General features: G+C 47.4%; 1 protein-coding gene across 1 annotated transcript in view; it reads left to right on the top strand.

The window, feature by feature from the left end:
- The window catches only part of ctif (CBP80/20-dependent translation initiation factor), a 47871-nt gene extending 33561 nt beyond the window's left edge, over nt 1-14310 (top strand). Inside the window, exons 10-14 of the mRNA XM_079756083.1 lie at nt 3436-4072; nt 4961-5260; nt 8589-8744; nt 10179-10232; nt 12054-14310. Coding sequence (XP_079612209.1) covers nt 3436-4072; nt 4961-5260; nt 8589-8744; nt 10179-10232; nt 12054-12275 — 1369 coding nt within the window. The 3' untranslated portion in view covers nt 12276-14310. The remainder of the gene's footprint in view (nt 1-3435; nt 4073-4960; nt 5261-8588; nt 8745-10178; nt 10233-12053) is intronic.
- Nucleotides 14311-14587: the final 277 nt, after the last annotated feature.

Raw genomic sequence — 14587 nt, 5'->3', positions numbered from 1 at the left:
TGTGTGTGTGTGTGTGTGTGTGTGTGTGTGTGTGTGTGTGTGTGTGTGTGTGTGTGTGTGTGTGTGTGTGTGTGTGTGTGTGTGTGTGTGTGTGTATGTTCGTTCTCTCCAACCAGCTACAGATAAGAATCGCACGATTACGACCAGACCCATTGTCACTGTGATTTAGAGATGGTCTGGTTTGGTAAGGGGGTCGTATCTCTAGCTTTATTGATCAGCCCGTACCCTGCATGCGAATACACACGCGCATGTCCGTCTTGGTTTGTGTGCGTGTGGTAAACAAAGGGGCCCACCCCTCCCATGACACGTGAATACTATTGGGGGGGGCTGGTTTTGGTCTGATGTAAACAGTGGAAACAAACAGCAGACGTTTAGCATCCAGTGCCCGCCTCGGGGGTCCACAGCCCTGTATGAGGGAGCGTTGCTTTAGGTGATGACACGCAGCACAACTATGGCGTGGATATGTAGGTATATAATTGGAGCCTTAGAGATTCCTCAAGGCCCGCCGGAGAGGGCTTCAATCGTATATGCGAACAAACATATCTCACACACACACACACACACACACACACACACACTATACAAAAGACACAACCTCTGTTGCCACTATGGGTAAGAGAAGTTTATGCTTGACTAGTATGCAAAGATCTGCTCAAGACATTCTGCCTGAATGTCTGCACCTCCTACATATGGAAAGTAGGACTTATAGCCTCATTAATGCAGTTAAAATGTATTGAAATGTAAATTGAAATATGTATTTGGCAGATTTCCATAGACCTGTGAGACTGCAGATGCTTTTAGTTGGAGCGTTTAAATGCAGATTTATTTAAGAAAGGTAGTGTAAGAAATGGGATTGAATAGGGTATCCTGGTATAGCCGTCATGCTTCAATATAGCTGCCCGGTAGAGGCGGCATTTGATTGGTTCTTGGCACCCTTTGAAGCTCATGCGATTCCTGATTGGTTAAACTGTCGAGTGAGGGAACTGGGCAGATCTGGAACTGATGTGGAGGAACTTGGAAATTGGCTCACTGTGAGGAGGGCAATGCAGATTTAGTGTGCATTTCTCTGAGAAATTGGGAATAACCTAGCTGTGCTTAAACTGTCGCTCTGCTAGATTTATTTTGGAAGACAACAGTCTCTTCGTTCACAGGACTTCACCATCATTAATAAAAAAAGATACATATATATCAGACATATATATATATATATATATATATATATATATATATATATATATATATATATATATATATATATCAGACATATATGTAATATATTGAATACATAAGCTGTGTGATTGAAATTAGTCCTGACAACACAATGACCATAATTTCTACGTTATCTTTTAGCTATTCTCATTTACCAGAATAGCTAATTTTGCGTGGGCTCTCAGTTGGACTCGAGTTTAGCCAGAACATCAGAATCAAGTCCAAAAATAACTTCCCAGGGAAGTTCAACGGGAGAACATTTAGTGGGAGACCGTGTAACACAACAATCATGTTATGTCACACGCCCTAGCCCTTTTCCCACCATTGCGATCGCTTCACATGTTCTCTCTGAATCATTTGGCTCCGCTGGGCGGTCCCCGTCTTTTATGTAGGAGTTCTGCTTAAAGCGAATGGAAATGTATACCGCCATGTATAAACTATTAAAGTGGACGTCTTGCTCTATGAGCACACAGCATCCCAGTCTCTTCTCCCCGTTGCTCCCATGGACGTCCTGTATTAGGCGAGATACACTGACCCCGTTTGTTTCCATCGCCTGCGGTCGGAGGCAATTGGGTGTAGAAATTGGCACCCCATGGTAATTTCATGGCAACTTCAATAGCAGTCTGGGTAAAAATATTGCTACTGTGTGGATAAGAACAGGAAAGCTTGCTTTCCTTACAGCCAGAATACCTGGGAAACTTCGACCTATCTGATGGTATTTCCAAATGCAGCCAGTAAGGTGCATGTCATGTAAACACACGTCTGTTCCTAAGGCTGGCAGGCTGTCACTTTTAACTTGAAATATAGGTTTCTGTCTCATTTCTTTGTCAGCTCCTTGCATACGTCTCGTTTTAATATGCATTGACAGTCGCCAGCCTCCTTGAAACCAGGGTGTTCTGCAGCCTCAGATTATAATGGTAGTCATTTGGAGAACAGGCTGGAAGAACAAGTTGTCTTCGGCACAGACACGTTGATCCGCGAGTTCGCACTCACCTCGGGTGTTCACCGGCAGACCAATTAGCAGGCTGAACCCGTCCCACCCCAGAGTGTAGGTGTATATAGGTCAGAACTGACGTCACACATCCAGACCATTATCCATAGTTATACTTCACATAAAGCTTTTTGTGAATAGAAAGAAAAGAGTGAATCACACGTTTCATGGGAGCCGCAGGACGGAATCGAACCCGCGCCTCTAGAGAGGCATTCATTCGATACCAACCAACCTACAAAGCTCGAATTCTAATCACAAGACTAAGTCCGAAATGCCCACCATACGCAATAGGGTGGCGGATGGGACAGGGGCCCCCTCCTCCCTAGAGTGTGACTAATCCAAGGGAACATATGCCGGTGTGTTGTCCCACGAGCAGCACGGCCAAATGACAGAGCGGCGGAGGATGAGGTAACCTCAACGCACAACAGAGGGACACGGACATACTGTAGCGCCGTATGTATGTTGGCTTGAGTGCGGTTTACCATCTCTGCAGCGTGAGAGGATGTCTTTAGGGAGGATCTTTTCATATGGTGTTTGAGTTGAACTGCGGCCGTTCACTCTTGCAAGGCGGCGGTGGTACAGAATGGGTGGGTTCGAAAACACGACCGGTTATGTTGCCATGATGGAAATAAGGATAGGGTAGAGGGGATGGACTAGGGACACAACATTGTAGAAGCAAAGATTAAAATAGGTCACTGTGTACCCAACATAAATGTAAAAAAAACACTTTCTTTACCGCTACTTTAGTTTTCTGACTCTGTTCCAAAAGCAGTACGTTCAATTGAAATTAAATTGTTCATTTTTACTTTTGGTTGTTCTAAAGTGGTATCTGGTTTAAAATGTATACATTTCACGGGATCCATGGTAAGCTGCACAAGGCTAAAATGGAGGAGGGAAACGGAGGCATTAGGGACCAGAGAGGCAGCTTTAGCGTATCCATAACAGATGGATAACCGCGCGCCAGCGTGACACGCACACACACACACACACACACACACACACACACACACACACACACACACACACACACACACACACACACACACACACACACACACACACACACACACACACACACACACACACACACACACACTGTGGCACAGAGGGCTGGTCTCGTCAGTGTGTGCCGGGCTAGCCTCGCTGCAAGAGGTGAGGGGCACGCATGCCAGACAGCACCACCGCCGCCACAACCACCAAGCCATGTGGCTAACTCCACCCCCCTCTCATTCCAGGAGACAGCAGCGACCACAGGGACCCGGCAAGACGGGCCAGAACCAGAACCAAGCGCCCCCTCCCCCGCAGCAGCACTCCCCGAACCAAGACCACCACCAACAGCAGGACCAATCGGGAGACAGCAGGAACAATGGTAACGGTAGGCCCTTGCGTCAGAACCAAGGAGGGGGCCATCATGGCCAGCGCCACGGGGGCCCGCCTCACCACGGCTACAGCCAGAACCGCCGCTGGCAGTGCAACCAGAAGGGCCAGGGCCACGGACAGGGCAGCCCCACGGGGGACAGGGGAGCCCCGCCCAGGACCACCACCCCCACCTCCAGCAGCGCTGCAACCACCAAAGACAACGAGACGCCTGTGGTCGAGAATGTAAGGGGCGGCGACCACTGCAGAACCCCACAGCAGGAGCCAAAGGACTGGGGCGGCGGCGGAGGGAAAGCCCCCCAGGAATCCACTCCGTCCGGGCCCAGGGCCAATCAGAATTCCTGCCGAGACCGGGTGTTCAGTCAGGAGTCCCCCAGCCCCCAGCCGGCACCACCGAGGCCACAGAGCGGGGGGAGTGAGGGCCGCTCGGGCTGCCCCAAAGTCACCCTCCTGCAGTCGTCGAAGGAGCGGCTGAGGCGAAGGCTAAAGGACAAGGTAGCGCGACAGCTTCTTACCTCACTTGCCTCTGTATAAAGAGCACCTTTCTAAAGGTTTGCATTGAGACGTGTGTCCGCTATGTTCAGACGCATCGTCTGAGCATAGTTCGCCGCACACTGGCAGTGTACATTCGTCTTCACTGTAGAAAGTTGAGTGTTTCACTTCATCGGAATTCCACCGATTTGTGTGTTGGCACGAAGAAACAGTGATGGAATGTAATCGTTTTCATTGGGTGTCTAGGTCGACTTTCAACCTTTTATATGTAACCCTCCGTTCTCAAACCAGGTGAACAAGAAGCCGTATAATAGTCGTTCTATTGAGTTCTGCCAAGTATAGATGTTGTACGGATCGTGAGGGGAAAAAAGCACAAAGCATGTAGTGCATAACTGTCCAGACATGGGCATAACTGAATGCCTTCCAGCGAACCTTACTCTGAGGGGTGCGTACATGCGTGCCAAATCCTGCAGGCCTCCTCTGTCTATTTTCACCATCTGCCTTTTCAGCATCATGTTATGTCACCAAGTTCACATCTCTCTGCAGACACCACCAAAATCACATTCTTATCACGCACCCAGAAAGCCAGTCCCGATGAATCGTTTATTTCTATATTTTATGCTCAAAGCTACAGAATTATGAATATTGGAGAATGGCCCCCACACACATAAAAAATATCTATTCCTAATTTCTTATTTAGCAGATATCTAAGAAGTAAGTAAGGTGTAACTCAATCCAGTGAACTCTTTAAACCCATTTTATTAAGTCTGTGCCAGGGAGTTCGGACGTCTCGCTGAATTAAGCCTACAGGTCCAGCCGCAGCCATCGGGGAATCGAACCCAGTAACCCCCCCGGGCGCTCACCTTCTCACCGTGGTCCTCTTACCCCCAGGACGAGGCGTGCGTGGTGGGCAAAGGCGCGGGCTCGCGGCGCATGGACCGCCTGGCGGAGCTGCTGAACAGCATGAGGAGCAACAGCAGCGGCGCGGAGCAGCAGCTGACCTCCTTCATGGAGGAGGCGCAGGGCTCGGCGCGCTGCGAGGAGTCCCTGGCCCAGGTGGTGGCCACCCTCTACGGCACGGCCACGGCCGACCGCAGCTTCGCCGCCACCGCCGCCAAGCTCTGCGACAAGATGGCGCTGTTCATGGTGGAGGGCACCAAGTTCAGGTCGCTGCTGCTCAACATGCTGCAGGTGAGGACGGGGGAGGAGGACGGGGGAGGACGGGGGAGGTTGGGGCATATTGATTGGCCTTGTCTGTGTCAATGCAGTTCGTCCTTCCTGTTCATTTTGGTAGTTTAGCGAGATTCGTTGCCAAACGAAAATTTCCCATCCGTGGTCGGATAAAGCACATCTTATTTTATTGATTCGAAGAACCTACAAACGTTAATACGTGAAATAAAATAACTTTGTATTTTCCTAGAACCTCTGTAAGAACCCCCATGAGGTTCTAGCAAATCCTCAAACCACTAGAACGTTCTTGGTTCGGGGCAGTGACAAAGGATGACAAAGGCCGTGTCTTCAGCACTGCCCTCAGGGGAAGTCCCGTGCACGTTGCGTCACTAAAGTCTCAAGCAAACATTGTTCTCTCTAGTTCAAAAGCAGCCGCTTTTTGCCACTTTTTGACCATAGATTCATATTGTGCGGTCGTCGCCAGAGTGGTGTGAATTTCCACTTCCAAAGGCGGCGGCTCAATGAGTGTGTGCCGCGGAAAAACTTGACAAAGTCGTCTTTGTAGTTTGTGTTATTGCCGTCGGGTGCTGGCGAGCGAGCAGCGGCCCTAGCAGATGGACACCCGCTGTGTGTGTGACGCCCGGGAAATGTCAATGGCAAGGCCATCCAATCACCGTCCCCGTCCCCCCCCCCCCCCCCCCCCCCCCCGAGGAAAGGGACGTTGTCTGCATGGATTCATCCTGGTTCTTAAACAAACAGCCCTGCCCACACCTCCACCCCACCACCTCCAGCGTCCACCTCCGCTCACCTCCGCCCCCCCATTTGTATTCAGACAAACAGTTCCAGACTCCCAGCGGTAATTAAAACAACCCCCAGCCATGTATTGTTTTTCGTCTTCCTCCTTCCCCGTCAGCTCCCCCTCCCTCTGAGCTGCATGTTCCCACCCTCCCCTCCTCCCCCTCCTCCCTTCGCGTCACCTCCCCTCCTGCCACCTCCCCTCACCCAGAAATGCCCGGGCCGTCGCCTGGTGGGTTTCCGTCCCAGGCTTCTCTTCTCCCCCCCCACCCCCACCGGGCTTCTCTCTGCGGATCGACCAGACATTCACACTACAGAAAAAGGCTCAAACGTGTGGAAACCGGGGGGAAATCGCAGATGTATGCAACACATAACACACAGCATCCCCTGACTGCCGGTAGATACACACAATGGCTAAATGTTTACCCCCCCTGCTGTTTCACCACACCCACCTTCTTGCTTCCTTTCTCCCCTCTCTCCTGCTCGGTCTCGTTGGCAGAGACAGCCTTACATTATTTCTTTTGTTTTCAATCAGAGCGAACACAAGAGGGGACGAACCCTTCCCTTAATCTGCCTCTATCGTTGTGCCTCCTTTGTTTCCTTCGTTTTATCCACCTCCCTTCCTCCCTTGATTCCTTCCTTCCTGGGTAGTTGGTGTTTGTCTTCCTCTGTCTCCCCCCCCCTTCCCCCGTATTCTCGCCCAGTTCAGACCCCCTGCCGGCCTGTGACATTTTGGCTTAATATCTTTTAAAAGAGTCTGCATGTCATAAGGGACTGTAGGGCTCTGGGGAAGATGCAGACTGACGCCCATCCGCGCTCTGCTTTTTCGCCATATGTAAGCAATTACCGCCTGTCCGATTTCATTTATTATGCTTCAGACAACAGGGTGCAGTTGCCGCCTGCTTAATTACTTTTGGAACATCGTTATTTCACCTGCTTCCTGTTTTATTTATGGATCATATATATATATATATATATATATATAAAAAAGTTTTCTTATGCACTTTCCCCTGACCCCGGCTTCAATGTGCCTCCGATCTCGCCTCTGCTTCTACAGGGTTGTTTCGTCTCCATTCTTGTCTCGCCTGTGTGGGTTTTAATGAGGTGTCGTCCACACGTGAAGTACCACGCTTGTGTTTTAGGATGCATGTGCGAGGCCTCTGAAGTTGTTTAGTCGTGTCTGTGTGCGCGTGGGCGTGTGTGTGTGTGTGTGGGATATCACCCCGCTGTCAAGTTGTTTCGCAAAGGTTCATGCTTGGTGTGTGCATATCGTCACGCCGTTCATGTCGGTAGCGGATACACATGTATGCTTTGGTTCCTGTGTACGGGCCTATAGGTGTGCTTTAGCAATGAAAGGGTTTATTGAACACCACAGACGTATCGGTCTTCGCAGAGGAGGTAATAAATACTTGATGTCCCATATTAAACCACCCAAACGTGCATTAGGCATTAACCTTTATATGAATCCCCTCCAATTGTACTGCCTTTGATCAGCTCACTATATTGCCCTTTACTTCTTAAGCAAATTAACATATGCTGATCCTCTTTTGTGTCGGGCAAAAGGAAATATGGAAATGAGTTGAATACATATTTAAAGTGGAGTGCTTTTAGCGGCAGGGTTAACACATGTACCACCTACTGTAAATTCCATTAGAGGAGTGTTGAGGATCATAATGGCGAGCAATGCCCCTGCCAGCGCAAACGCTTAACCACCGCTACACACGTGCCTCATGAAACAATGCACCGGCTCCTACCTCTGACTCCTCCCACTTTTGGCGTTCAATCATGTGGACCCTGGGAACACTGCTGCTGATGGTGGTGGTGCTGGCATGCAGCCTTCACCCTTCCTGTAGTCTTCTTCATAGTCAGTTTTTAATTAATCAAATGAACAATATAACACAGTCATTCTGAACAGTGGATATTTTACGACATGCAGCAAACATTACAAAGTTTGCATACAACAATGTTATTTATTTAAATAGGCATGAATGAGGGCAATTATGACATAGTAAATGACTGTAGAGATGAGGGATGTGGAAACTGGGAATAGGAAGATTAAGAGTTATAAATATAAAGTGTAGGAGTGCCAACATTGAGTGGGTTGCATTGAGTGTGTTGTTGTAAGTGATCAGTGCATACATTCGGGTGGTCATCTCTTACTCTAAATCTTTCTATACATCTTGACCATGCCAGTCTGTACGTCTTTCATTTTGCGGGTATTCTTTTTTTATACTGTTGGCATAGGAAAAAGATCTACGACTAAATTCTCTCCTACAAAGTTGAGATTTCTTCAGATAATCTGTAAACATGAGGATGAAATATGGATTCAGTATCCCATTCAAACGTATGTGTGATTACAACACTATCTCGTGCAATACTTCTGTGTACAACACTGCAGACCAGCTCTTCCCTTACCATCCCTTAATTAAACATCAATATTGTCGTGATTAAAGATCAATACAGTAATGACAACCCCTTAGGAGGATCATGACGCTAAGGTGTGGTTCAATGTTCTCTTAACACCCCTGTACTTCTGCCCGCTCTCCGTCCACAGAAAGACTTTGCCCGTCGGGAGGAGTTGCAGCAGGCGGACGTAGAAGGTTGGCTGGGCTTCATCACCTTCCTCTGTGAGGTGTTTGGCACCATGAGGAGCAGTGCTGGGGAGCCCTTCAGGGTCCTAGTGCTGCCCATATACACCTGCCTGCGAGAGGTGAGTTTCCATAAAGATGCATGCATATATTTAACACCACCAGAGGGCAGCGAAGAACATTCTCTATGATGTGTCTTTTGTACTACAAAAGCATAACTGACCAATTGGATAGTGAGTTTGGTAAAGGCAAACCTAACTGGTTTAATGCATCGGACTTGCTGTGTTAATGAATACAAACTGTATATATTTACTTAAAGCATTTGTTGTGGAGGTTTTGGCCAAGAAATGGGTCCGTTTATTCCATATCTGACAATGTTCCATTGCCGTTTTCTTTTCTTCTTTACCCACCATATCCGAACCATCTATTTCTGTAACACACACTCATGCACACACAGCCTTCCAGAGCTTAGCCCAGAGTTTTAACTAACCTTTGGCGACATTAACAAGGGTCCGAATTGCTTTTATTCTCAGCCAATATCCAACATACTCCCATATATATATATGTGTGTATATATATATATATATGTGTGTGTATATATATATATATATATGTGTGTGTATATATATATATATATATATATGTGTGTGTATATATATATATATATATATATGTGTGTGTATATATATATATATATATGTGTGTATATATATATATATATATATATGTATATATATATATATACACACACACACACACACACACACACACACACACACACACACACACACACACACACACACACACACACACACACACACACACACACACATACATACAACTGTCACGTCAATGTCAACATTCCAGCAGCAACTTGCCAACTCCTCAGTTCTCTCATACGGATGCGGCCAGAATACAAGTGATGTCAGTAAATCGCATCAAAGCAAATAGGGCTGCTCAATTAAATGCATATTATTATAAATCACAACTTGGACTTCTGCATTAAGTTTATCGGGAAAGGTCACAATTCATTTTATTTATTTTTTTATCACAGTTATATTATCCGAATTACATCATACATTTTGTTTGCCTGTAACATCAGAATCAGACTGCATCCGTATCAACTCGGCTATTGTTCTTAATGTGGACTGTACGCGCCACAGAATATGAATAAAAGCCATAATCTGTCAATCACAATGAATAATTGTCACAATTGCGAGCAAAATCTTCACATTCATCCTTCTTGTTATAAGCGTGCAGCCCCCAACAACCAATCTGTTGTTGCGTGCACTGTGCATATGTTCCTGTTGCGTTGACTAGATTTCACACATCCACACGTGGGGCCTGACTCTCCCCCTCCGTCTCCTTGTGTACGGTGTATATAGAAGGTATTGTGAATTGGGCTCCTGAATGCGTTGGCGGCATGGTGCATCATGTGCATTATGAAGCTCTCAGGGCCCCAATGGTCTGTTGTGTCATCTACGGTGTTGGTGGTGGTGGTGGTGGTGGTCAGCAATGCCTGGTCTCATACTGTTTGTTGTTGTCATGTCTCCTAGCTGCTGGAGTCCACAGACGTGAAGGAAGACGCTGTCATCTGCTGTTCTATGGAGGTATGGGGCCTATACATGCACACACGTGCACACACTCACACTCAAACAAACACACACCCATGCAAGCAAATGAATGCACACATGTGGGCATACACATATGCACGCACACATGCTTGCCTACATGCACACACACCATTGCAGACAAGCATGCACTATCATACACACACTCTCACCCACTCAAAATCACAAACGCACCTTATACACTAGGGTATGGAGCTAGGATGAATTAATCAGAGAGTTGTATTCCAACCAGGCAGTCGTCCCCAATAACAGATCACACACTAATCCACAGAACGCACACCAGTCTTCTCTCTGGTAATAAAATAAGACTTCATAAGAATATGAAACCCCACCCTTCTCGCAAATAAATATTTTGTGTTTTGTGTTTGTGTGTGTGCGTGTCTTTGTGCGCGTTTGTATGTCTTTGTGTGGGTGTGTTTGTTTTTGTGTGAGTGTGCATGTCTTTGTGTGAGTGTGTGTGTGTGTGTCTTTTTGAGTGTGTGTGTGTGTGTGTGTGTGTCTTTGAGTGTGTGCGTGGCGTCCGTCATCGTGGCAATGCAGCGTGTCGTGTTGTGTTGCATCCTCGTCTCCCCGGCCTCCCTGCCGTGTCTGAATTATGAAAGCAGTGCCGGGGATGCTCTATTTTCACACACACACGCACACACACGATGATGTTGATGTGGAATTATGGATGCACTGTCGCGGGAGCAGGATGGCAAAATGAGAGCAACGCACTCTCTCGTCAACTCAGAGGGGGGAGGGAGGGGGAGAGAGATCGAGAAAGAGACGTATCGAGAGATAAGGAGAGATTTTTTGATATCCTCTTTATATTCCATATTTGACATTTTTTCTGTATTTGTTATTGAATATTATTCTTTTTGGTATGTGTACTTTTTGATATAGATATATATATATATATATATTTATTTGTAGTATTTGACTTGACTCATATTTCTCTTTTGTCTTCATTTTTCACCTGCTTTGACAATGCAAACGTTTATTTCCCATGCCAATAAAGCTTATTTGAATTTTATATGAATAAAGAAGGAGAGACATAGGGAGGAGAGAGAAAGTGGGGAGAAGCGGAGGGAGGGAGGGAAGGGAGGGAGGGAGAGACACAGAGAGAGCGAGCGAGAGAGTGAGTTGAGCACTGTTTGCCAAACAGCTCACAGACTGCCTGGTTATTTTATTTTTCGATATTTGCTCTGCGTGCTTCCTCGTGCACACTCGCATACTACGACACAGAAGCATAGACACACACAAACGCGAACAGAAACACACACACACACACAGTGAAGCACTCACAAACACACACACAGACACACAGACACACACACACAGGCTGGAGGGCATGGGATGCTCCTCTCCTGTATCCACAGTGACAGGGCGGCAGACATAGGCCAGTGGGAGCACACGCACACAGACGAATCACGACCTTTCACCCATATCTTACTAGTGCAGGCTGAATAAACAACACTGTGAAACCTTTTAGTTTTCTCTTCTCTGTATTCATTAAAATAAATACATTTTTTTATTCGATGGATCTGCATTCTGTCCTCCGTCTCTGTTCAGCACTCTGGGATCCATTCTTCCCCTCGTCTCTCCTCCTCCACCTTCTCCATCTTCTCCGCCGATTATGGATCTTCTTCACAAACCCCCCTGAGCCTCCTCCTCTTCTCCTCTACGCCATCACTCCTCTGAATTCTACTCATCTTCCCTCTCTCCTCCTCCTCCATGTTGTTCTCTTGCCATCGCCTCTCACCAACCCCCCTCTCCCCTTCCTCTGTCCCCCTCCCCCCCCCCCCCCCCCCCGACCCCTAGTTGCAGAGCGCCGGCCGCCTGCTGGAAGACCAGCTCCCCCAGATGATGACGGACCTGCTGGCCGCGGCCCGTGACAAGATGCTGTGCCCGGCCGAGTCGCAGCTCACGCGCTCCCTCCTCATGGAGGTCATCGAGCTGCACGCCCACCAGTGGAACCCCCTGGAGCCCCTCACCACCCAGTACTACAACCGCACCATCCACAAGCTCACCACCGCCACCTAGCTGCTGGGAGGCTGTGCTGCTGCTGCTGCTGGTAGTTCAGGGGGTTTTGGGAGAGGGAGTTTAGGGTGTATGGGAGAGGAGGTCCCGTACTGTGTCGCTGGGGGAAGTCTAACCCTAGGCTAGACAGAACCCTAGCTGTCAATGCTGTCTGGCTCTGGCTCCTGGCCCTTACCCTGGGCCTTACCTTGGCCCTTACCCTGGCCCTTACCCTGGCCCTTACCCTGGCCCTTACTCCTGGACCTAACCACTGGGCCATACCCTGGCCCCCTGTTCCTAACCCCTGGTCAGGGCAGTCCTACGCAGGCTCAACGCTTTCCTGAGATGCTGCAACTTGATATACACTACTAGCACATTACCACTACTACACTAGGCTACGAGGCCTAGAGTAACAGTCTTTGGCTCTGAGGTTTGGGATACCAGACCTAGACTACAATCCTAGACTACCGGCCTATGATGTCTTGGCTTTGGGGCCTATAGGCTAAACAGGCCTTGGAAACAAGGCCTTGACTACGAGCTCTGGACTACTAGTCACTCAATACCTAGACTGGGCCCAGACTGTACATCAGTCAAGGCATCAGACGTAAGTCCTGCCATTATCCAGCCACTATCCCAGTTCTCCAATCTATCCGGGCTTATTGTAACTTTATTACAATTTCGTTGGTCTTCGTCTCTATTATATAACCTTTTTGTCATCCAGTAATTACGGAAATATATATTCATTTTATATTAAAATCTGCATATTGTAATGGTGTGATAAAAAAAAAAATATATATATATATATATATCATAGAATTTGCGACCTTAAACCTATAAAAGGTTACAAAAAACCATTCCCCCAACATGGCTGGGACGTTTTCAGCGTATCATCGTGGAGGCTGTTGCATCCGTTCGTCTCCCCGACACTTCGGCGAGCACATGAAACAATTTGGCACAGAGGAGTGGCACACTACAAAATTAATTAGTCTTTGTTGGGAAAAGAGGAAAGGAGGGTGGGGGAAGAAAAAGAAACAAACCATGAAAGGTAATGGGATTCTACACGGCCGGGTCACATTTAATGAACACCTGTCGGCAGCGACCTGGGGAGCACGCTCTGATTTCGGAGACAACCGGATCGGCGCAGCAAAGCCAGCAATGCGGTTATATCCCAATTTGTGGATTTCAATGGAAATGAATCGCATCATTTCGTGACGAAATAGTGCGTACGTAATTGCCGTGGAGGTGTGCGGTGCGTACTTTTCTCGTAAGTTGTATTTGGAAAGAAGGTACTGTAGAGATATGGGAAATGTGACGTGTGAGTCATATTGTCGTCACTCATAGACGTGTCTTTTTGAGATCGAGATGCTTTTTCTTGAGGACTAGACTCGCTCAAAGGAATAAACAACCACTAGATGCAGCATAAACAGCTCCTTGCATTTGAAACAAATTGCCAGTGGCTCTCTGGTGCGTCTCTGTGCCAACATAGACAGCCAAGGCTATTAATAGAACGAACATTATGGAGTCAAGCAGGGTTTAACACCAACACTTAATGCTTGTGTCTTTGATGGCGCTATTTTGTTTCTTACCCCCACACTAAAAATAATGATGGGGTCTCAAGAATAAACGAAGGCCGAACACAACATCCAAATTTGTTGACATTGAGGATTTAGCTTTGGAACAAAGTATGTCATGACAAAATATACAATCTAAACTTGATTCAATACCAGTGTTGTGTGTTTAATTTGGGTGGTGCTGTTCCCAACCCATCCTGGAAATGGATCTGTTCCAATATTCAGCTCAATGTTTTCCTCGAACACGGCCGTCCTTTGAGCTATTCAAACATAACCGTAACCTTTTAATCACCCATTGGTTTAGTCACACGTCCCAGCCAATCAGCTTAATTATGTTTTGCAACATTTGCATATTCATGCCCACATTATTTTAGCCTAATGGCCGTAACAGGAGGCGCCATCCAGTCAGACATAATTATGTCCTGGAGTAGACCACAAAAAGTCTGTGTGTGTGTGTGTGTGTGTGTGTGTGTGTGTGTGTGTGTGTCCCAATACACAAATGAAGACTGTGTGGGCTGACCAGCAGGGGGTTTCTTGGTCACAAAATCAAGGAGCGTGCCAACGGCTAAAAGAGCAAATGAGCAGTGTTCTTTTTCTTTGTCTGGTTAGTGGAGGGGGGAGAGGAGGCGGTGTGGTGGGAGGGCAGGCGACCCTCTGGTCCGCTGGGGAATATCAGGATCCCTCCCCTGAAGAGCTAGATGGAGACGGGGTTAAGGTATTCCATGTCTCATTTCTCTCTTTGTGTGTAAAAAAAAAAAAAAAAAA

The sequence above is a fragment of the Pollachius pollachius genome (genome assembly GCF_949987615.1).
Source record: "Pollachius pollachius genome assembly, chromosome: 18".
In the NCBI taxonomy this organism is placed as follows: Eukaryota; Metazoa; Chordata; class Actinopteri; order Gadiformes; family Gadidae; genus Pollachius; species Pollachius pollachius.
Note: the sequence above shows the minus strand (reverse complement) of the source record. Positions and strands in the feature narration are given on the sequence as shown.